The sequence below is a fragment of the Phytophthora sojae genome (genome assembly GCF_000149755.1).
Source record: "Phytophthora sojae unplaced genomic scaffold PHYSOscaffold_1, whole genome shotgun sequence".
Taxonomy (NCBI): Eukaryota; Oomycota; class Peronosporomycetes; order Peronosporales; family Peronosporaceae; genus Phytophthora; species Phytophthora sojae.
Genome location: NW_009258115.1, coordinates 9,698,118 through 9,721,401, shown reverse-complemented (window position 1 = coordinate 9,721,401; position 23,284 = coordinate 9,698,118). Strand labels below are relative to the sequence as shown.

The 23,284-nt window shown below is 57.1% G+C and overlaps 5 protein-coding genes across 5 annotated transcripts; 1 reads left to right on the top strand and 4 right to left on the bottom strand.

The window, feature by feature from the left end:
• Positions 1-1,615: 1,615 nt before the first annotated feature.
• PHYSODRAFT_358700 (hypothetical protein) lies at positions 1,616-2,458 on the bottom strand (the record flags this gene model as incomplete). Its single annotated transcript, XM_009518479.1, has 1 exon — positions 1,616-2,458. The coding sequence occupies exon 1, from the start codon at positions 2,249-2,251 to the stop codon at positions 1,616-1,618; it is 636 nt and encodes a 211-aa protein (XP_009516774.1). The 5' UTR covers positions 2,252-2,458.
• Positions 2,459-2,905: 447 nt separating this feature from the next.
• PHYSODRAFT_475076 (hypothetical protein) lies at positions 2,906-3,467 on the bottom strand (the record flags this gene model as incomplete). The annotated part of the gene is made up of 2 exons (XM_009518478.1): positions 2,906-3,162; positions 3,236-3,467. Coding segments are annotated over 2 exons (489 nt in total), but the record flags the coding sequence as incomplete, so codon positions are not given.
• Positions 3,468-3,862: 395 nt separating this feature from the next.
• On the bottom strand, positions 3,863-7,246 carry PHYSODRAFT_552798 (hypothetical protein; the record flags this gene model as incomplete). Its single annotated transcript, XM_009518477.1, has 7 exons — positions 3,863-4,066; positions 4,146-4,694; positions 4,786-5,094; positions 5,180-5,752; positions 5,810-6,535; positions 6,602-6,682; positions 6,767-7,246. 7 exons carry the CDS (start codon positions 7,244-7,246, stop codon positions 3,863-3,865), a joined length of 2,922 nt encoding a protein of 973 aa, XP_009516772.1.
• Positions 7,247-7,365: 119 nt separating this feature from the next.
• Positions 7,366-8,736, bottom strand: PHYSODRAFT_552795 (hypothetical protein; the record flags this gene model as incomplete). The annotated part of the gene is made up of 3 exons (XM_009518476.1): positions 7,366-8,352; positions 8,433-8,533; positions 8,601-8,736. The coding sequence occupies 3 exons, from the start codon at positions 8,734-8,736 to the stop codon at positions 7,423-7,425; spliced, it is 1,167 nt and encodes a 388-aa protein (XP_009516771.1). The 3' UTR covers positions 7,366-7,422.
• A 4,180-nt stretch (positions 8,737-12,916) lies between these two features.
• PHYSODRAFT_468971 (hypothetical protein) lies at positions 12,917-14,242 on the top strand (the record flags this gene model as incomplete). The annotated part of the gene is made up of 1 exon (XM_009518475.1): positions 12,917-14,242. A coding segment is annotated over one exon (1,326 nt), but the record flags the coding sequence as incomplete, so codon positions are not given.
• Positions 14,243-23,284: the final 9,042 nt, after the last annotated feature.

The following is a 23,284-nucleotide window of genomic DNA, read 5'->3' as shown; positions in this document are numbered from 1 at the left end:
TCGCTGGCAGTAGCACTGGGTGCTGAAGACTTGGGCGTCATAATACGCAGCATTCCAGGTTGATTGGGCTCCGGCTTGGACGATTCCTGCTTCGTCGCATCCTTCTTCGAGGCCATTTTACCACGTTGCTTGCGGTTCTTGGAGGAGTCTAACAGAATGAAAAGGATCACCCACCGAGGTCAATATTGTAAAACCACTTCAGCAGGCATTATAACGCTTGCAATACCTTGAGCATTCGTCGCGTCGGCGTTCTTCTTCTTTGGGCGGTCTTTCGAAGCCTTCGACTTGTCTTTCGTCGATTTCTGCTTGGAGCCCTGCAACAGCCCCACAACTTTAATGCCATATCTAAGCTTCCTCTAAGGCGCCACAATACTCACATCCTTCTTTCCCTTCTGGCGACGCGCTCCAGGCTTGTCCAACGACTTGCCACCAGATTTCCCCTGAAACAATAGCAGATCAATTCGATTTCCTCTGTTAGATCGGTGTCGCCGCAGTAAAAAGCCACTTCCAAGCGTACAACAGTCACATACTTTGCCCTTGTCGCGGCTATGGACCTTCCGCTCGTTCAGGTACTTGACCAACGCTGCCACCGGCTTCTCCACCGTCTCGCCTTCCGCCATGTCCGCGACCGCCTCAGCGCTCGGAAGTTTCTGCTCCAATCGCATATAACATGGCGCCAGTCAGAGCTCCTCAACGCTCAGCAGCCACATACATACAGACACACACAAACGCTCAATCTACGTACATCCTTCGGCTTGGCCAGCTCCTCGAGGAACGCCATGTACTCGGGGTCTCGGTCGATGGTCCCGACCTTGGCGTCCTTGCGCTGCTTCTCGCGCGGGATCTTCTGGAAGGGGGCGAACTCGACGTCCAATGGCCTGGCAGCGTCCGCGCTGTCCTTGGCCTCCGGGTAGAACCGCTGCCCGTGCAGGGACGCGATGAGCTTGCGCGCTCTCTCCGGGTCCTTCTTCATGTCCAGGTACAGGCGCGCGGGCGTCGGCGCGCGGTTGCTGCTGCGCTTGCGGCCGGGCACGAAGCGCCAGACGAACTCGTCGCCCACGCCGTGCGCCTGCAGCAGCTCGCGCGCCTCCTGCTCCGAGGCCGTCGGCGGGATGTTGCGCACCACCAGCTTCTTCAGCACCGTCGTCACGGCGCGCGTGGGCCTCGCGGAGGCGGCGGCGGACGACGACGCAGAGGCAGCGGAGGAGCCGCCTCGTCCCCCGCCACGTCCTTTGCCGCCGCTGCTGCTGTTGCCTCGCTCGCGCTTCTTGGGCTGCTTCGAGCTCGAGGCGGGGGACGCGTCGCTGCCGTTGTTGGTGTTGATGCTGCCATTGTTGCTGGCGTTGCGGTCGGCGCTGGGGCGGCGGTCGGCTCCTACTCCTCCTTCGCGCCCCCCGCGCCCTTTGCCGGCACCGCGGCGAGGCGGCGGCGACATGGCTGAGAGCTTCCGAGCTTCCTGGAGTGACGGAGCGTGTACCCAGCGCAGGGTACCCCCTACATTCGTACTTAGGGTGAGCTGGTGATAGTTGCCGTTGAAGTTGATGGGACCTGTACCTGTGCTTCACTAGCTCTAAGTAGAAGTACTCTATCTATTGCTCGAGAGACTATTTGACCATTACTTTAGGGCCACGAGCTCAATGCCAGTGGACGTGATGTTGGGACGCATTGGGGGCGACGCGAAGACGTCTCGGAGAGGACCGAACTCGTCCAACTGGGCGTCTCGACACCACGTGCACTGCCAGTGGTGCGTCGCGTGCGTGTTGTTGGTGAACTCGCCCCGGGGGAACTTGCTCAGCCAGTCGCAGGCTTCTCTCGCCGCGTCGTCGTGGCGTCGGCGGCGGCAGGCCTGCTCCATCGGCTCCTTGTTCCAGTACGCGACCTCCGGGTAGAAATACTCAGACGGGAACACCTCAATGTCCGAGTTGAAGCTTGAATTGAAGGACTCGTACGTGTGCTTCACCATCCGAGGGCCCGTGAGCTCCACCGCGTCGCTTCTAAGGCGCTCGCGGTCGAACTTTTCCTTGATGTTGTCCAGCACCTGCAGCCAGAACGGATGCCCCGGGGCGGACGCCATCAGCGCGTTGCACAGCGCGGCCGAGCGTGACTTCTCCAGTAGCACCGCGTGCACCAGCGGCTCGGAGCTGAGGAACAAGTTGCGGCCTCGATGCAGCTCGTCGAACGGTTGCAGGCACTCGAAGTCTGCGTCCACGTACAGCCCTCCGACTTGGTGCAAGAGCGCGTATCGCGCCATGTCCGCCAGACTCACCTTCTTGACAGCCTGGCGACGTGAAGGTACTGTGGATAGAGCTGCTGGAACAGCCGGAGGTTGTCCTCGTCCGTCCAAAAGACGTAGGCCCACGTCGGGTGGAAGTCTCTCCAGCTCTTCATCCACGGGTGGAACCGCGTGGGGATTCGGTAGACGCTTTTCCAGGACTGGTGGATGACGCGGGGGATGCCGTCGGTGGCCGGGTCTTTTAATACATGTAGCGCCTCTGTTGACTTGTCTGCAGTCCTGCCACTACCGTCCTCATGAGCCCCATAATGATCTGCTCCAGTTCCTTGCCTCAAAGTCTCCACAAGTTGCTGGTGCGAGGTCTGCAGCGCCTTGAGGCGAGCGGAGGGCGAGAGGGAGACCCCCATTCGAGACGACACGGCGAGGACGCCGACGACGGACAGGGCGACGAGCGCCAGGAAGATGAAGCGGAGTCGAGGGGTGGGCGCCCTCGTGGAGGCGGGCGACGCGTGGAGCTGATGCCCACGCGCATCGGAGGACTCCCGTTGCATCGAGCTGAATGGATCGGTAATGAAAGTCTCCGATCAGGAATTCACGACTATACTTTAATCAAGGTTAATTGCTTGCTATCGCATGCATGCATGCATGCATCCAGCTGTCGTCAGCAGAGTCTCAAGACTTGGTGGGGGAGCCGAGGTTGAACTCCTCGAGCCGCCGCATCATGGGCAGAGAGCCGCCGTCGTTCTCGAAGCTCGTGTTGGTGATCTCGATGCGCTCCCGCATCTTGTCGAGCGTCTCCTTGAGCATGTCACCGAACTCCTGCGCCATTTCCTCCATCTTGGCCTTGAGCTCCTGGATCTCGAGGTTCTTTGCCGCGATGATGCGGTCCTTGTCGTGCTTCATCTCCTCAAAGTTGACGCGCGCCAGCTCTGTCGCGATAGGTAGCAAGTGGTAAGTTAGCGATAGAGAGAGCGTCAACGTGCGCTGAGAAGAAGACCGCACCTAGCTGGTCGCGCAGCTCCGTGTTGGTGTTTTCCAGCGTGTTGACGCGGTTCAGCAGCTCCTCCTGCATGCTCTTGTACTGGCGGGTCATGTCCTGCGTGATGCCGAACGTCTCCTTGCGCTCGCGCTCAAAGTCCTTCTGCAGGTCGGTCACTCGCTCCTGCAGCTCGCGCTTGGACTCGAGCGTCTTGACCGTGATCTCGTGCCGCTCGGCCAGCTGCATCTGCAGCGACCTGTTCGCCGACTGGAAGAGCTTGGCCTGCTCCTCTGGGGAGAGCACGCCGCCGTTCTCCGCGCCGTCATCTGCGCCATCACACAGTACACGAGCACGTTAGCACAGCAGAGGCCGACGCACGCGACTACCACAGTCGGCACCTTTCTTCTCCTTGGCCTTCTTCCCCTTCTTCTCCTTCTTGGGCCCCATGGCGACCAACACGAAATGGCGAAGGCGAAACCACCCTCGGTCGGACAACGCTTTAACTACATTACCGGATAAAAATATGGGGAACGTTGGCACTTGCCCACCCTGCTCGCGTCCGCAGCGATCAACATGCGTGACTCATAAAATTCTAAGAGCTATAGCCACGTTAGCCCATCGGAGATAAACCACGTACAGTTGCTGTCTGCTCACGGGCGATCCTTCCTTGACTTGATTTGGCGCTTCGGCTTGCCAAGCTCGCACTGGTTCACCTGTTTTGCAAACCGCAGCGAACACAGACTCTCGCTTGCTGATTCCAGGGTCGGCGACAGATTTACCATCATCAGCGTCTTGCCGTCGCCCGATAGGCTGCTCTGAAGCAGATATGTCAGTTTGGAGTTGCGGAAGGGAATCTGCAGCGCGAAAGCAAACACACGCACACACGGTCAGGACCTACGAGCGACAGACGCCCTACGTTTGATGGACACTTACATGTGAGGCCTTGTTCCCGATAGCATTGAAGACGTCGGCCAAGCAGCTGAGACTCTTGTTGATGGCTTGCGTCTCCTTTAAGCGGTCACCGGATACGTTTGACCGGGATGCACGCTCGCTGCCCGCCAAGTCGACAAGATTCAGCTGGCCGTTCAACATGACCCCGTCCCGGTCGTTCACACCTTGCAGATGCAAAGTAAACACGCTGTGGGAACGCGAGGACTGCGCATTCATGTCTGTACAGGCCACGCTTCTCGCTCTGCTTGCTCGTTCCATGAGTGTTTCGACTTGCTCCGTGGCGGTGACATCTACCAGGGTAAGCCCTGGCACGTAGACACTTCCCTTTGCGTCTTTCTTGATGCCGAGCTTCTCGTCACCGCTCTGCCTCGTGGCTAGCAAGTCCTTCAGCGTCTCGTTGTAGATCTCCAAGAAGGACACTTTTGTAACGTAGCTCCAGCCCTGCTGCTTCAACGTTTCACATTCCTGAAGAATCATCTCGATTGCCCTCGGGATAATTCCACGCATCTGGCCGTTGCCACTACCTTGCATCTGTCGAAGCAGTCATCCACACACACACACACAGTCACCATGAACTATCAGCGACTTACTCGTAAGCTAACACATAATTAGAATATCTCACCGTGTGGGTTTTGCCAGAGCCAGTCTGACCGTAAGAAAACAAGCAAACGTGGTATCCATCCAAAGAAGACTGGACAAACTCGGAGACCTGCTCGAATACTGCGTCTTGGCCCGCAGATGGAGCGAACACTTTGTCAAAAGTGAAAGCGAAGGTATCCGGTTCAGACGGATTTTTGCCTGGTCGGCGCAGCTTCAGGCTTTCGCCGTCAAAGTCGCACGAAATCACTGGCACCGTTGTATTCGGATCACAGTGATCCGATGGCAGGAATGGCCGCGTTCTCGCAAAGACTCGAACATTTCCACGCAACTCCTACACAATTCAAATACCAACCAGTTCGATCGTGTGAATATCTCGGTCGCACTTCTTCTGAGTAGAAAACCAAAACCAAGCGTACCTGGATAGTGTTGTGCATTGCTCGCCTCAGTTTGTCGCCGTGCTTGATCTTCTCTTGCAGTTCCGAAATCACCTTGTCTTTTTCAGCAATTGATTGTGCACCCTGGTTCGTCAGCTCACCGAGGCGTCGACGCAGGATATCTGCCTCGCGCTTCACTTTGCAGAGCTCCTCAATATCTCCGTCGCGAACTGAAGACGCACGCGTCCTCAATGTCTCCACTTCGCTTTGCAAACTAACTTTCTCCTCTTGTAACTTGTCGATTTGGCATCTGAAGTTCTCCCTTTCGTGTCGGAATTTCTCTTCCAAACTGCCAATTTGCTTGTTATGAAGTTCTTTGGAGTCGACGTTTGCAGATTGGAGCCGCTTCATTTCTGCCTTCACCGCTTCCATCTGAGCGTTCACAGCAACGTGCTCTGTTCGGAGTTCGCGCACTTGATCCTCCAGCATTTGACGAACACCACCCTCTACTCCCACCTTCCGCAAGTTGTCTTGCAACTCGGCTTCCAACTGTTTCATCCGAGCTCGAATTCCTTGCTCGTTCTGCTCAGCCTCCTTCCGGGATTTGATTTCCACCTGCGGATTAGTGTTCCAGAATAATAAGTCAGTAGGACAAGAAAACATCGAACGCACTGAATGGCTAGCATTGCATACCTCCACTTGGTTTTGAAGGTCCCGAACGGTTGTACAGCTGGATGATTCCTGGCGCTCAAGATTGCGAATGGTGGTTTGAAGACGCTCAACCTTGTCAGCCAATTCCTTCTTGTCGGCTTCAACCTTCATGCTTGCGGAGGCGTTGAATTTCTGGATCTCAGTCAGACTTTTGACAAGATTAGAGACTTCCTCGTCCTTGTGCTTCAGCTTCTCCTTCAAATCCACCACCTCACTCGTCGCAGTGCTTACACGAGCCTCCAGCGCCTGGTTTTTGGCCTCAAGGGTGCACTTTTCCATTTCAGACTTGGTGCGTCGCTCGCGCTCATTGTTCAAGCTGTTGGCAGCTTCAATAGCCTTGTCCTTGTAGTTGTCGAGCTCCTTGTGCAATGAGGCAAGCTCTTCGCGGGCCTTGGTGGCCTCCTCCTGCAGCTTGTCCAACTCGGCCTGCTTCCGCTTGTTCTCATCGAGACCCTTCTTCTCGTAAAAGTGCTCCAGCTCTTGCTTCTTCTCCTCAAAGCGTCGCGATTCGTCCTCCATGCGCGTCTCGTGGGCCTTCAGATCCAGTTTCAGCTGCTCGTTCTCCTTCTGGGCATCCTCGAGCTGGATCTCGAGCTTCGCCGAGTTGTCTCGCAGAACGGCGTTGCTGCGTGCGACCTCTTGCTCCGAGGCGCGGATCCGCGTGACACTTTTCTGAATGATCTCGTTCTGCTCCCTCAGCTGCCTCAACTCCGCCTCCGACTGGTCCTTGCTCCTCGCCGCCTGCTGCAGCACAGCCAGCCTCCTCTCCAGCGTCGCCTTCTCCACTTCGAGCTTGTCGTCCATCTCCGCCGAGAGTTTGCTGAACTCCTGGACCTGCCGACCACAACACACAAGCAGCACGCACTGATGAGCATCATCACCGCCACCTCCACAGACTCGTCAGGCCCTCCGTCGTACCTTGGCCACGACGTCGCGCACGCCGGCCTTGAGCTGCTTGATGTACGCGATCTGCTCCTCCTTCCTGGCCTTGACTGCGAACTTGTTGGTCTTGGGCCGGAACGCCAGCAGCTGCTCGAGCGTCGCCAGCGTCTCCGGGCTGAAGCTCTCGTTGAACTTCTCCAGCACGTGGACGCCCAGGTCCACGGGCGCCACGCTCTCCACTGCTACAGCTGCTGCCGGTGCTGTCAGTGGCGCCCCCGCATGCGTCGAGAGCGCGTCGCTCGCAGGCGCCCGCTTGCCCCTGACGACCGGAGTCGGGAGCTGCGTGATCGACGGCCCTTTAAAGCCGAAGCGACGCGCGACAGAAGGCGGCGCACTGGTAGCTGCAGTCCTTGGGGCCTTCGCTGGCGGCGGGCGCTCCGTGGCCGCGTACGAGAGGCTCGAGACGCCGGCACTTCCCGTGGGCAGCTCGACCCCCTTCCTGCGCTTTGTGCCCATGTTCACGTCACGGTTTGAAAAACTAAACTGGCGATTTGTATGTGTAAGGAAGAGAGTGAGTACGGTACTCTTATTGCCTCGTCAACAAAAAAGAGAACGAGTACGGTACTCTTCTGACTGACCGCGTCAATACAAAAATTGCATTGCCTGGTTACATGTAGTTCCGGCGCTACTCACTAGGGCAGGTCCCAGCGCCACACCGTCGCGTCGTCCGAGCACGTAATAATGGTGCGGCCGCTCTTGCTGAAACACACCTGGCGCACCGTGCTCTTGCACGCGTTGTGCGTCAACTTGCAGGTCGAGCGATCCACCTCGGCGTCCAGGTCGAAGACGCTCACGACGCCCTTCTTGTTGCCCACCGCCATGACCTCCAGCTGCGAGTCCAGCCCGAACTTCATGAACCACAAGTCCGCGTCCTTGTAGTGGTACTCGCGCAGCACCGTGACGGCGTCTTTGCCTCGCGACGGGTTGGGCTTCCAGAAGATCACCTTGTTGCCCGTCGACTTGGACAGGATCAGGTCGCCAACCATACGCACGCAGTCCACGTAGTCGGCGTGCACTTTGCTCGTACAGAAAGCTGGGAACTGGATGAACTTGGTGTCAAACGGACGGTCCTTCGGGCGAGGCTCAGTGTACGACTTCTTGATCGCCGTCTGGACGACCTCGTCCTCCAGGTCCCAGATCTTGACCGTGTTGTCCATGCCCGCAGATACAAAGCACGATCCCTTGAGGTGCACATCCAGGCTCAGCACATCGTCGCGGTGGCCCACATGGCCAGCGAAAATCGCCACGCACACGCCGGTGAGCGAATTCCACAGGCGAATCGACTCGTCCTTGCCAGCCGAGAACAGCAGACTCGGGTCAACCGGGTGGAACTTGAGCTCGTTCACCGAGTTACCATGTCCGGACAGCACGATCACCACCGACTGCGTGATGCAGTTGATCACCTTGATGTGGCCGCGGAAGCCTGCGGCCGCCAGCAGCGGCGATCCCGTGAGCACGTCCACGGTCCACGCGGCTGTAAAGTACTGTTCCTCCTGGTCACCATCGCAGTAGACTTGGATCACGTCCAGCCCGCCGTTCTCCAGACACTCGTACACTGTCAACTGCACTCAGAAAGCGGCACAAAACGTCAGCATGGGGGGATCGAAGGAAGGCGCATAGGAGGAAGACGAAGGGCGCGTACTCGATTGCCGCCTGCAACCGCGAACATGCGCTCGTAGATGGGCAGGACGTCGCAGAACGTGACGCAGTAGAGGGCGTTCCCGTGGTCCTCCCGGGCGTAGGCTACGCAGCACAAACGTTAATACCCAGCCAGTCGCCTCAGTTGTCAAGTGCTTCGGGGTCTACGCACATGAGAACTTGTAGCCTTTCTTGCGGAGACGCGGGAGCAGTGACGTCGGCACGATATCGTCCGCTGCCACGCCGTCCACCAGCGTCGGCTCGCTTGGTGTCGGCTCGAGCACGGCAGGCTCTTGGGTCTCACTCATACCTCCGCTCGGCGCCAAAGTTGTTCACCAGGAAAAGCGTTTATGTATATATGTACACAATCACTTGTAAATTTACACCACATACATGCAATACACTAGAAGCATAATATTCCATTCTTGGCGGCTTCTGTGGTGCCGATGTTGAGGCGCACGGGCTTGAGGCGCACAGGCTTGTGCTCCTGCGGTGCGACGGCGGGCGAGGCCGTGACCGGGTCATGTCTGGGCGTACATGTTAATCGCACGACGAGAGCTATGCGTAGGCTGGGATAGCTAAAGAACATTGTGTGAGGTAAGTGCCGTGTCCGACAATTCAACGAGCGTGTTACACGAAGACGCTGCTCTGAAATTTACTATAGGCAACCCGGAGCGTTGCTCCGGGAGGGTACGCAGGTCGGCGAATAACGTTAGTTTCATGGACGATGATAACGAATAACAATAGAGTAAATCCCAAAGTTGTTTTTAATCCTTTTAAGGATTTTAAAAGAGCACTACCAGCCGAACTCTCTAGTTGATTCTAACGTGGGCATCTACACTGCGCCTGCTTCCCAGCCGCAGCATCTGCCCGGGAATAACACCCTGGTCAGCGTTCAATGGCTGCGTTGACGCCAGCAACGAGAGAGCTATTTCATTCAGTTTGCAGGTAATGTATACTGTGCTCATTTAGCACTATGTTGTGTACTAACGATCAGACGAGAGAGTAGCGGAACGAAGGAGAGATGCATGGTGCGCTGATCTTGACCTTTTAACTTGAGGGTAAATTGTGGAATGAGAAGTACGTTAATGTGCCAAGTCCTTGGAAGTGGGCGCTTCAACGCAGGTAAAGAAAGCTTAATTCAAACGGACAATGCTCGTGTCACTGTCGAGTTGAGCTGGTTGGTTTGGCGAGAGACACGAGGCTGGGCATCTTCGGCTAAGTGATTGAGTATTGAGCAAATTGGCATGTAAAAAATGCAGCCTGCAGCTAGACAAGTCATATTGGTCATCTTCAGCTATGCTTGGTCGATTATGGCGCAAATTGATACGCCTTCAGCGAGGCCATAGTGTACATGTACTGGAGCGTCCGTAAGGGTTTGAAGGCTGGTTTTGGTAAAGAATGAACGATTAGTATCAACCTTTGGTAAATAATGTGCAAAAATCTTAGCATTTATCGACGGGTACCCGATTCCGGCAGATATTAGCTTAAACATTACAATTAAGAAAGAAAGACCCTGTGTGGTACCCGGTTTTGGAAAGTTACAAGTTTTTTTTGCCGGGGCCAAGCACAGGTCTTCGACCTGTGAACTTATTACTTGTTAACCCTTCTAGCCCCAACCTTATTCTGTAGTGATTATACAGAATAAGATGACTTGATTAGAGTATACGTCAAAACTGCTGGAGGTATGCTATTAGGGGGAGTCGAACCTTAAAAATGGCGACAAAAATATCAACAGAGACAGGACCGAATAATCAGCAACGTTCTGTCCCAAAAATCAACAAATCAAAGTAGGGTACTCACTCTCAGTTTTCACATGTAGTTGGTGAAAACAGCGAATTATCACTTCCTTTCTCGCCAGCACGCGCAGGCTCTTGCTTAGTGCATATACACCTTCTTATATTCAGCTTTATACCTAGCAATGGCCGACTTCAACGTAACACTGTCCAGCAGCTCACAACGTCTCCATCTTCGCGAGTTGGCATCTAAAACTTGTTTAAAGCGATAGTGTGAAAACTTGCCTAAACACATACACAACAATTTCTAGTTGAGGAAGGACTTCAAAAACAGCTGAAATTGTATCAGAGGTCGAGGAGGGAACAGCAAGCGGTACCACTTGAAGTTCGAAATCATCAAGATTTCGCCGAAATAATCAACATCAAATCGCCCTAAAATCAGCACGTTTTTTGCCAGGTTCGACTCCCCCTATTGCAACCCTTTACATGGTGACGGTGTAAAGGGCCCATTTACATAAGTAGGTAGAAGCTACATAGGTACATACACAAAAGTAGGTGCAGTCACACGGCTAGCGTGTGACCTGCTGTCATGTTCTGATTGGTTGAAAGTGGGGAGCCTGACCCATTTCATCTAATCAGGTGCAGACTTAGATTTGAGTGGTTCACAAGGGTAAGGGGGCCTCCGTCCCCCGTCCCATACATAAACAGAGTTGATTTTACCCTAAAGACAAGACTTGAGCTTATTATTGCAAGCTTCCTCTTATCTACAGTGTACGCTAGTGACGGTATCTCTTACCCCGTTACACCTGGTAGCACTTAGTAGTCCTTCCAACGTCCAAGACCAAGATGAGCCAAGTTCTGATGTCCGAAGGGTCCGGTGTAACCCTTGACCACACGAGTTTTCCCCACCTCACCCGGGTTGAGTGGGAAGCTCTTCACCGCCTCGCTGCCGTGTCCGGCGAGTTCGTCGTCACGTCGCTACTGAGCTCAGCGACCGCCGACCAACAACGCCAGACTGCCCAAGAGTTCATGGAACGCGAGCTTGCCGATGCCAAGCGGCGAGTGTCAACTCCCTCGCATTCCTCCCGGAACGATGCGGTGAAGATGGAGACGTCGACGTATTCCGGCGCCGGCCAAGACCGACTGCCCCTGAACCGCTGATTCAGGGAGATCGACATCGCCATCGCCTCGAGACTGATCGAGGCGCCGACGGCGAAAGTGAACTTCCTCCTGTCGCGCTTGTCGGGGAAGGCGAAGGGGTGGGCCCTCGGCAAGCTTGTTGTGGACCAACACGCCTTCCCGAGTCTGGACAGTCTCCAGAAAGACCTTCGACTTGCTGATGCCTCAAGTGCAGCCTCCAAATCTGCGGCAAGTGGCAAGCCGTCAACTCCAGCTTTAGCCGCAGGTGCTCAAGAGTGGTTGGTTTCCTGCTACCGATGAAGAGGGTCATGTGGTATAGCAGTACACACAAAATCGTCAGTTGTGGTAACTTGGCTACAAACACAACAATAGCCGAGCTGGTCGGCTTTGTTGGCCTGCGCCGGGTTGCCCCCGAGCGGTTCGGCCTAACCGGGACAGCGGGTGTCTCGCCTTTCGTCGAGACCTGCCAACCAAGATCACCCCTCCGGAGAGCCGCCGAGTTCGACGGCCTCCGTTCACTTAACCCTGTGCCCTCCACCAAAGGATGGACGACGGCGCACGGAGCGCTTTTACAGGTCGCCGAGAGCAAAGGCTTCTCGACTCAGCAATCAGTGCCCGGGACGTACGGGAACACCGGCTCGCAGCGGTGGCGAGACTTTTCCTTCGCGCTTGGCGAGACACGCGCCCAACCCGGGCCGACCTTAATCTCTTGGCGCTGCCAGCCGAGTACCCTACAAGCTATGCCTCTCGGGTACCGGCAGCAGACATAATCCGGCCCCGTGCAGGGACTTACCGGAACGTGTACACGTGTTGTGGACCTAGAAAATTCTGCTCTGTTGTTTGTTATCTCTGTCGGGCGCCCTGAAGGGGCACCTCCACTATTCCTAAGCTCCTATACAAATACCAAATGAAAGTGGGCGGTTTTGGATCTCGGCCGACTCTTCGCTGAGCTCGGCGACGCTTGAGCTCGGTTGGTCCGGATGAGCTATCCGGATAATTCTTCGAACTCGGCTGAGCCGGATAAGGTGTCCGGATAAGCTGGTGAATTCGGCTGAGAGTGTACCACTCCAGCCGAGTTGGTCGCGCGAAATCTGGTGTTCCCTACACCACAACTGCCCCGGTCATGTTCCGAGCCGAGTTGGTGAAGGACCTGACCATCACTCCTTGAGTCGAGTCCAATCTCGGCCAAAACTTCAACGGCAGCGAACAAGTCTCCGCGCCATGTCATCGTCCGGCGCTCCTGCCGCTCCTCCGGTACGTTCCTCGCCTCCGACGGCTCCATCCATTCTGCTGCTGACCCTTCTTCTACTGATCTTCACAGACTTCAGTTGCGTCGTCTTTGCAGTCTTCACATCCTCCCGCGCGAGATGAGGGGAAGTTCGCTGAGTTGGTCGACTCGGCGTCCCGGGCTCGCGGGGTCAGCGATGGGCAGGAGCACCCTGTCATCGATCTGACAACCTCCCGTGGGCTCGGCCGGGAGTCCAAGCCGGCATCTCGCACTTCTCCTCGCCGCTCACCGAGTCCGCGTGGTGACACCACTTCGGGCACCGCCGACCTTGGTCGGTCGGACTCGGCTGGACCGGTGAGTCTCGACTCTCTCGCTGCGCTGATCCATGCGCAGTCCGAGCAACGCCGCATCGAGAACGCGGACTTGGCTCGGCTGTTGTCGTTCGTGATCACTCGTCCCGCGCCGGCGGCTGATAGAGAGGTCCGCCGAGCTGCCCTCGAGGCGACGTCCGTCAGCGAACTCGTGAGCCTCCTTCGCGGTCAGCACCAACCTTCAAGTCAAGCTAGTGACGTCGCTGCACTGAGGGTCGAGCTGGAGTCTGCTCGGACTATTAACGCTGACTTGACTCGGCGGCTGGATTCACAGGCGGCTGTGAAGGCCGACCTCGAGGAACGGTTGAAGACTGTCGAGGAGGAGCGTGACCGATGGAAAGCCGAGTCGAAGAAGTCGTTCCCTCTCCTGACCAGCTTCCGGAAGGCGATGGCCGAGTCTGAAGCTTCCTTGAAGTCGGCCCGCAAGTCTCAGGATGATGAAGTGAAGTCGGCTCTCGCTCACGCCAAGGATCTTGGCAGGCAGCTCAGGGAACGCGACTCGGAGATTGAGCGTTTAACTCAGCTTCTTTCGGCTCGTGACGCCGAGTACGCTGTGCTCCAGGGGATCTCGACCAAGCACTTCGAGCAACTGCAGGAGTCGGCTCGGCTACTCATTTCTGGAGACGCCCAGCCTCTCCGTGATGCCAAGGCTACCATCAAACACCAGCGTGAGGTCATCCTCCGGCAGAAGCGTGTCATTTCTCGCATGGGTCTTTTACCCATGCACGATCCTCACATGGCTGCTGCAGCTGCAGCCGGGTTGGACGTGCCTGGGTTGAGCCCTGCTGACTTGCAGCTCAATGCTCGGTTATGCCGGATCTTGGCTCAACGTTTCCCGGAGGTGATGGACATCCCGGCTGGAGAGACTCGTCGGGTCGAGTTGACCATCCACCCGCGAGCGGACGGCACCGCTACTACTCCGCCAGCGCCCGTGAGCGCGGCTGGTTCTTTCCTTGGACAATCAACCCGGCTGACTGGGTCTGAGGCTCCGGCCCCTCCAAGCGAGTCACCCGCATCATCTGCCGCCAATCCTGTGTCGGCTGGTGCGGTTTCTACGCCCGTGTCCACTTCTGCTTCGCGCCGTCGCCGCAGCAAGTCGGTCGACCAGGTTCACCGGGCTCGGCTGGATACTCTGACACCTGCCGAAAAATTACTTCGCTACTCAAACCCGAAGTCAGCGACGGCGGCTGGTTCTCAGCGCAAGCCCAAGAAGCCACTCGAGCAGCCGTACGCGTGTCCACTTCCTGGTGAGGTCGTCCATGAGGACGCGTTGGTCCAGCTTGAAAAGGCTGCCCAAGAGACTGACGCCGCTGCGACCTATCGCTCCGGTCGAGCTTGAACTTAGCCGGGTTGACTGTCGACGATGTGAATGTGGAGGCCGGCGACGAGGTTCACTCGCTGGAAGAGGACCTCTCGTTCGAGTTCACCGAAGTGCCTGGTTCCGCCGAGCTTCCGAGGGGGCCCGCCGGCCCGACCGTGAGTGTGCCGCCCGTGCAACTCGTGCCTTACTCTTCCTCCCCGGTGCAGACACCTTCAAGCGGAGTGGCTGTTGTATCGTTGCCTGGATCTGCTGACCTTGCTGCAACTCCGTCCGCTTTTTCGCTTCCTGCCTCGGTTCCGTTCCCGACTCGTGTCCGGTGGGTTCCCCCCTCGACCAGCGTGCCGAGCGCGGCTGTGGTGACAGCGACTGCCGGCGCCGGAGGACAACGGGGTTCCTCTGCTCCCGATCCGGTGCTTGCTACAACGCATGCTGTGATTGCGCCGAGCTCGACGGCTGGAGTCTCGGCTGCGGGTACAATTAACAGCTCCGCTGCGATTCCGCCTCGGGTTTCGCAGTCTTCTCTGGGTTCGGCCGCTCACCGGCTCTTGGCATGTACTCGCTCCCGGTTTGCCAATCAAGCCCAGAGTCGTCGTGGCCCGTCAGGGGTCTACTGTAGTCACCCCAATGCCGAGCACTCCGTCGGTGGCCTCGACCCGGCCAGCGGTTCCTCCGAGCTCAGCTGGGATGACTTCTCCATCGGGTCGCCCTTTACGCTCCACTGCAGCTACTGCCCGAGTGTTGAACGCTCACTGCTTGGATCTGTTAGAGACTCCTGACTATCTCGTCCTCCGGTCCGATCGGCGTAGCTCCTCCTCTGGCTCGTCGGGCTCGGCTCTTGGATTAAATGCTCCTGGAACCTCAGCACATCCGTTGTCTGTGTCCGAGAGTTCTGAGTCTGAGGCTGACGACCCTGGATCTGCTGACGAGCTCAGTTCGGCCGACCCTGACGCATCTCGCCGGGCTTCGTTAGCTTCTCCGCTCCCACCTCCGCACGGGAAGCTCCAGAGCTATATGGCTGCTCGTCACTCTCCTCTCGTTCCGTCCAGCGAGTCAGGTGACTCAGACTCGCAGCCGAGTTCCAAGAAGCAGAGCGGTAAGGGCAAGCGCAAGCGGAGGCGCAAGCACAAGCACGAGCATGAGCGCAAGCACAAACACAAGTCGAAGTCGAAGAGGTCTGCGTCTCCGGACTCGGCTAAGGACCCCCGCCCGTCCAAGCGTCAGAGAGGTTCGACTGGGGACTCGGCCGGCGGCCTAGCCGGGATTTCTGCCGCTTCCAGCTCAACCGGCAACTCGGCTGGATGCTCTGGTATCCCATTGAGCTCAGCTGTTTCGCCGTCGCCTATTTCTGGTGGTCCAGCTTCGACCCTGTCGGTGCCTATCGTGACCGCTCACGACGCTGGCGCCCACGTTCTCCCTCAGTTGCCTGCAGCTTTGCGCTATTCGCTCGCTCAGCTGCGCACTCGAGCTCGCCTAGCGGTCGGCCAAGATGCCCGGATCACTCCCCAGCTAGCTCAGCTGCGTGACATCCGCTTCGTTCATTACGGGTCTCGGCGGTGCTGAGAGGCTATCCTCAGCCATCAAACGGCCAAGGTCACTGTGGATGACGCGTCGGGGAAGGGTAGTGTGCCGGTTACGCTCTGTTCCCTCGCTGGGATTAAAGCGTTTGCGGACGTCTACCATCCGGATCGCCCGGCTCAGCGGCTCCTTTGTCTGCTTCCCAAGACTCCTATCTTCTTCTCCCCTCAAGTCCTCGACGATGCCAAGCGCCGGTTGACGAACTCGGTGAAGTCGGTGACCTTGATGGAGCGTCTCGCAGAAGTGTTCGTGAAGATCCGCGGAGAGGCTCCAAACTCGGTTTGTGACAAAGAGGGTCCTACCAAGTTGTTCGTAGCACTGTTCGAGCGGTGTCACTGGATGGTCGAGTCGAGTGTGCTGATGGGGCTACATCCGGCTTTTCACACGGGGCTCCCGTATCACGTGATAGCCGAGATGTATGACACGTGGGTGTTGTACAAGTTGGCTCGCAAGCGTCGAGGCGATGACCTCCGAAGCCTCATGACTATCCTGCCGGACGACCTGTTCACTGCAGTGATGAAGCTTCTCGGCGGGCTTGCTGCCCCGGAAATCGACGCGGAGCTCTTCTTCGAGCCATCGGTCCCGTTGTATCCGCTGGTCAATCTTGCTTGGATTCCTGCGGGCACAGACTGGTGTGCTGAAGCCGAGTCTATAGACGACTCCGAGCCTTGGCGAGCTTGATGGTTGACCGACCCAGCGACGCACCCGTACAACACCTGCTTCCGGACGCGTAACTTGGAATTCGTGGTTTTCGCTCCCACTGGTGTGGATCCGCGCCTAGTCGAGGATGCTGTCGATGACGATGTGGACCTCGACGAGCCTGCGCCTCCCCAGATTTCGTCAAGTGCTCCGACTCCGGTCAACCGTGCAGGAATCCACATCTTCCAAGGTTGTGAAGCTGATGAGCTCGGCTGGACCGCTGGCGATGCGGATCCGGCGTCTCCGTTGATCGGGTCGCCTAACGTGTGCGGCCCTTCTCCCACGGCTTCCCTCTTTGGTCCGGCGTCGCCTGGGTCTCCAGCTGAGTCGAGCGCAGGATCGAGTGTCCCTCTGGCTAACAACTCGGCTATTCCGGCTTCAAGCTCAGCGGACTTGGCTGTGCAGACTGCGGGAGCAGCGGATAGCTCGGCCGGCTCAGCTACGAACACTGGAGGTTCGATTGGTCTCCTCGCAGCGACTGCTGCTACCGTTGTGTCCTCTGCCGCGCATTCACAGGGTCCTTCGTTTCCGTAACGTGCGGCTCAGCCGCCGAGCTCTTCTTCCTTTCCCATCCTTCTTCGGTGTGATTCATGTAATGTATGCAATTTGACGCAGTAGCTTCTTTCGCCTCAACTCAGCCTGCTGTCTTCACTGAGTTGGCGGGTTCATCATTTTGGTGCAATAGCTTTAATCCTCGTCTGCAACTTGCACCATTTGCAGACGGTTTTCACGCTTCTTCTGCCGTAAGTAGTCGAACAATAATCCCCCACACGACAAATTCGACAGCGGCTCCCAGGTTGGCTCATCATAGCCGACCCACTTGACCTTGAACTTCCGCTGAGTTCTGGAGGTGCTCGTAGAGAGCGGCAACTCGTCGTCCAGGATGGCTTCGACTTCGTATTCATTCATTGCTTCGTCGGGCTCCCAGCTATCTTCAGGAAGGAGTTCCTCGTCAAAGTCGAGACGATACGACTCGGCTAAATCGGCTACTAGCCTAGTTGTTGGTCGCTCGCCGAGTCCCGTGACCGCTTTCAGACGTGACACATGTACCACAGGGTAGAAACGGTATCCGCTCTTGACCGGGAGTTCGAGCTCGTAGGCAAACTCCTCTACCTTCTTCTTCACTCGGAATGGCCCATGCCATCGATGTGCTAACTTCGTGGTCAAGCCAGGTCTGACTCGTTCCATGAACAACCAAACTTGGTCACCTTCCTCGAATAGCGACTTCCTCGACTCGGCTATCTCGTCACCTTCCTCAGTCGACTCGGCTGCTCCCTCGGGTGAGTTCGCTGGGGTATCCGTCCCTTCCTCTCCGGCTGGGACAGCTCTCTGCTCGAATCGGCTGAGTCCATCATTGTGTTCCTTCGCTCTCCGTTTCTTCTCCTTCAACTGGAACTCGGCCGCAAGCTTCAAAGCCACCTCTCTCTCTCTGTTGGTTTGCTTCCCTGCGCCATTCGGCTACCCCCGTTGAGTCAGCTGAGTTGCCCCTGCCGAGCCTGACTGACTCGGTCATCGCCTTGAGTGTAGACCGAGCGTCCCATCCGTGTACCAGGTAGAACGGGGTTTCCCGCCGAGTCGAGTCTCTCGAATTGTTGATGGCATGGACGAGCTTCTCGGCTACGTCATCCCAGTCGGCTTGGAGAGGGTCTTCCACGTACACACGCACAGTCTGGATCATGGTCTTCACTGAGCGTTCTTGCTGACCGTTGGCTTGTGGTCGGTAACTCAGCGTCGCTCTCGACTTGGACTGCATCATCTCCGAGAACTTCTGGAACACTTCACTCATGAACCGGGGATTTCTGTCGTGGCGTACCAGTGATGGAGCTCCAAACCTCCGGAACACGTTCTCTTCGAAGGCCTTCGCTACCTCAAGTGCCCCAGTCTCACTCATTGCCTTAGCAATCACGAACCCGGTGAAGTGGTCTTGAAACAACAGGAGTGCAGTGTTGCCCCGCCGAGTCTTCGGCAGTGGTATGACAAAGTCCATCGATACCACGTGGAACGGTCGCTCAGACACTACGTTGCCAGGTGAATAGCCCTTCAGGTGCGGTTTGCTCTTACTGGTACTGCAGTCTTCGCACGCTTGGACATATTTGACCACGTCTGCGTACAGCCCAATCCAGTAGTAGTCGGCTCTGACCCTGTGGTATGTCCGCACAATCCCTTGGTGGTCTCCCTCGATGGAGTTGTGGCAGTTCTGCAGGACCTCGTCTATCATGGTCGTCGGAACCACCAGTCGAAGGGATAAGCCTAGTTCGCCGAGTTCGCCAGGTGGTCTGGCCTTGCCTTGTCGGTACAGTAGCCCGTCTTCACTGAGCACAAACTCGTCGGCAACTTTCCCAGCGTTGTGAGCTCGGCGATGTGTGAGCTGCGCATAATCCCCTCTCAGGTAGGTCTTCAAGTCGGCCCATCGTTGTTCCTCGTCTTGAGCTCTTGCTACTCGCAGGCGGCGCTCAGCTTGGACCACTACCGGATCGATGTCCATGGCGTTGGGCTCCCGGGCTTCTCCGAGCTCGGCTACCAGCTCAGCTGGGTTCGCTGGTGGTGCTGCGCTACCGAACTCGGCTTCTCCCGTCACCCGCTGTCTAGCAGGCGGAGGTCGGCTCCGCCACTTCGTCTTCGAAACGGACGCGGCGGACTTGACTCCTTGTCACGGCAGCCATCTCAACACCCTCGGCCGGGGCTGCAGCCGAGTCCGTGTCCACGTACAGGACCTCAGAGATCCTGTTTAGGGTCTTCAACTCGGCTTTCCGTCCGGCGCTTAGCACGACCTTTCCTGCTTTGGTTTCCAGTGCTTCGGTCGCTAACGAGTCAGCAGCCGAGTTGTAGAGACGCACTACGTGGAGGTAGCGAACTGAATTCAGCTTGCTGACCAATTTCTTGTGGCGTGCTAACTCGACTTGCAATGCCTCCTTCTTACACGCGATCACCCCCATGGATTGCTGGATCGCAAGCCGAGAGTCGCCCACGATGATCAAATCCGTCACCCCGCGCTCAATGGCCGAGGTCACCCCATTGTTCATGCTGGTGTACTCTGCTATATTCACCGTGGTCGATGGGAGGTGCGCGCTCGCAGCGATCTCAATGTTCCAGTCTGGCAAACGCCACAGGATCCAAGAACAACTCCCGAACCCGCCGTGTTTAGCAGTCTTCGCCGATCCGTCAAACGACAGGACGTGTCCCTTGAAGTCTCGGGGCACATGCGCATACAGCAATTCTGGGTCCATGCGGACCACAGCCGAGTTCTTGGACGGCGGAGTGACATGCGTTAGTAGCTCGTCCAATCCCACTGCCGACGTGATGGACGCTTGGAGCAACTGGGCGAAATCCATGTCCCGTTCGCGGACCCGCTTGACCTTTAGGTGGAACGGTGATAGCAATACCGCAAAGCTGACTGCTCTGCCGTAGAGAGACTTCGACTGGAACACCCATTCGAGGGTCGAGTAGCGGGTGTAAACGTGGATGGTCTTCCCGGCTAGCAGCGTGTGGCACACTTTGATGAGTTGCAGCAATGCGAGCACCTCTTTCTCGGCGGGATGGTAGCCGAGTTCATTATCCTTGAGGACTCGGCCGCAGAACCGCACTGGATGGAGCTTCCCGTCGCGGAGCTGCATCAGCGTGCTACTCAGAGCCCACTCATTGGCGAATAGCAGAACGTGGACGTCCTCAGCCGAGTTGAAGTGGCGGAGTATGGGTGCGTCGACCACCTTCTGTTTTAACTCGGCTAACGCCGCTTTTGCGGCCGTCAGATCACCGCCGGGTCCGAAATCTTCGTCCTTCAGCTGATAGAGGACCGCCCCATATACAGCCAGGTTCTGGATGAACCGGCCGTAGTAGTTCAGCGCTCCTAAGAATGCTTGCATCCCCTTCTTCGTCGTCGGGAACGGTAGCCCGGCTATCGCCAGCATCTTTTTCTGGTCGGCTTGGATTCCAGCCGAGGTCACCCCATGTGACGGGAAGTCGACTTTAGGTTGGACGAAGATGCTTTTCGGGAAGCTGACGCTGATGCGGCATTCAGTGAAGCGTTGCAGCAATCGGTCAAGCGTCCCCAAACAATCGTCAAACGTCCTCCCACCGAAGCAGATATCGTCCACAAACGATCGCCGGTCGAAAACCGGTGCAAGGCGCGATTCATCAGGTTCACCCGTCCGGAACATGTCGGCTTCTGGGCTGTTAATGAATTCTTCCAACGGGTCAAACTCAGCTTGAGCTCGGCGGTCGGCCTCAAACTTGGTCTGGCCACTGGCTTCAAAGTCGATGTCGGCTGCGAGCCGTTTCCGCTGAGCTTCTGAGGCGGCTTCCGCTTGTTGGATGCGCTTGGCGAACACCTTCCAGCCGCCCTTGGGTTGTACGTAACCCCACAGAGCGTTATCAATAAGACGCTGGTAGATCATTGGGGCATTCTTTAATCCGAAGGGCATCCGCAGCCACTCGAAGTGGCCAAGTGCGCAAACAAAAGCCGAGATCCAACGCGCCCGTCGAGTCATCGTGACCGCCCAGAAACCGCTAGCAGCATCCAAAGAGCAGAACCATAGGTACGCTTCCAACGCCGTGAGGAGATCGTCCACTAGCGGCATGGCGTACTCCATGAGCAACGTAATCGCGTTTACCAGCTTGTAGTCGATACACAACCGAATGTCGACCCCATTCTTCTTTAGGACAATCACGATGGGTGATGCCCATGGGCTGTTCGAGAAGGCGATTAGCCGAGCTCGTAGCAGCGCCTTGAGCAGCTCGTACAACTTGCCGAGATGCTTCAGCGGAACTCGGCGGGCTCGTTGGCGGATTGGCGGATGCCCCTGTACGTCGATGTCGCACACTACGCCGTATGCTGGTGGAGGTAGGGCATTACCACTGGAGATCATGATCTTTTCATGGCTCTTCAATACTTCCACCAGCCGAGTAGACTGTGGCCGAGTGTGCGCCGAGCTCCGAGCGTTTGGCGCTTCATAGTCGAGTGGCGTCGACACCGCTTCAGTCAGATCGGGCAGGAACGCCACCTCGCGAGCATAGTCTTCGAGCTCCAAGTTCGTTGCCTGGTGCTCGAACTCGGCCGAGTCTCCCGCCGAGCCGCCTCGGCCATCTGTCTCTTCCACGTACTTGGCTGCCAGAAGGTAACGTAAGCGCAGGTCTTCCTCCGGGTCTGACGACATGGGCTCGTCGTTCACATCGACCTCATCTTCGAGCCTTGGACTCGGCGGCTTGGGCCCGGGGTCATCGATGATCGTCCAGTCAGACCGATCGCTGGATCGCTCACTTTCACACTCATCTGCTGCACAGGCGTTTTGGCTGGGCGCTTCTTGACCAGCCGTCACTGTGATCTCTGCTCGACCAGGTGGATCATTGACCAAGTCTGCAGTAGCCTCCGCGCTCAATGCTACTTCCTCAGGCGCTAGGGTAGCGGTAGCCGAGTTCGCTGGCTCTGTCAGAGTCGAGGGTGGACTATCGACTGCTTCTGCCTCGGCTCGCTCCTCCGACTCGGCTAATTTCTCCCATTGCTGGGCGCAAGTCAGTGCCGAATCCCGCTGCTTGGTAGACGGCCACGTAGTCACCCCTTTCGGTTCAGGGTAGTTTACACCCCATGCGGCGCCCAGGCAACCACTGGGAAATGTGCTGGGCACCACGTCCAAGTCGGCTTAAGGTTGGTCAGGCGAACTCGAGCCACTCGGTTACGCCGGTCGAATACCACGGTCGGTACTCAGTCTTTAGTCCGGCGTACCCAGAAGTCATGTGTTTCATCACTCGGTTGATTCCTCATCAGCCTGAACTCGGTGGGAACTCGGCTCTCGAGATTCACCGGTTCGGTCGGACCGTCTGTGATGTAGAGGCCGCCCTTCGGTTCATCCGCTGAGTTCTGGGACCTCACGAGAGGTAACTTCGCCACCGAGTTGTACAGATCCAGGCGGATCCCAGTCGGAATCATGAAGTCCGTACCGAGAATCAACTCGACTCCCGCGTGGTGATCGAGGATCCATACTTCAAATTCATACGTGACCTCCCAGCCGAGCGTCACCTTCACCATCGCTCGTGACATAGTCGCCACTTTGCCTTTCCCAATACCTTGAACGCCAATCTGTTGGTCCTGGCGTGTGAACCGCTTCAACCGCAGCCTCTTCGCGAACCCTTCGCTTATTGCCGACACATTCGCACCGGTGTCGAGCAATATCTTTGTACGCCGGTCGTTCACTGCTCCCATAACGAGAGCTCTCATCCGAACTCGGCGGTCAAACTTTTGTGACGACCACCAGCCGAGTTGCTCCCCAGGGAGCAGCTTCATAACTCTGGTGGCTGTGGTCACATCCGTCGATCGCTGAGTCGCAACTGCACTGCACAATCTTGCTCGGCTTTCTTCTCCACTCTCGCCGAGCTCACCATCAAGTCCATCGCTTTCACAATCCAATACGTCGTCTTCTCCTCGGGCCTCGGGCCTTCCTGCCTCACCCACAAAGGCAAACACAAAGTTCGCCTCTACTGCTGGCTCAGCTGACTGTGGCAGCCCGGTATCATCCAACCCAGTCAGTGTTGGCGGGCCGCTGAGTTTAAATCACTCGGTGTGTAGAGGTCCTGGAGGTCTTCAGGTAACTTGGACTTGTCGACATTGGACTTGACAAATGCGGCGAGCTTCTCATAGCGCTGGAACAGCTCGCATTGACCGACATCGTGCAATTGCTTGCAGAACTTGCAGCGACGGCGGCAGTAGTGAACGGAGTGGTTCGCACCACCACAGGCAGCACAAGGTCCATACGAAGGGCGTTCACGGGAGTCACTGCGCCGCCCAGTCTGGTC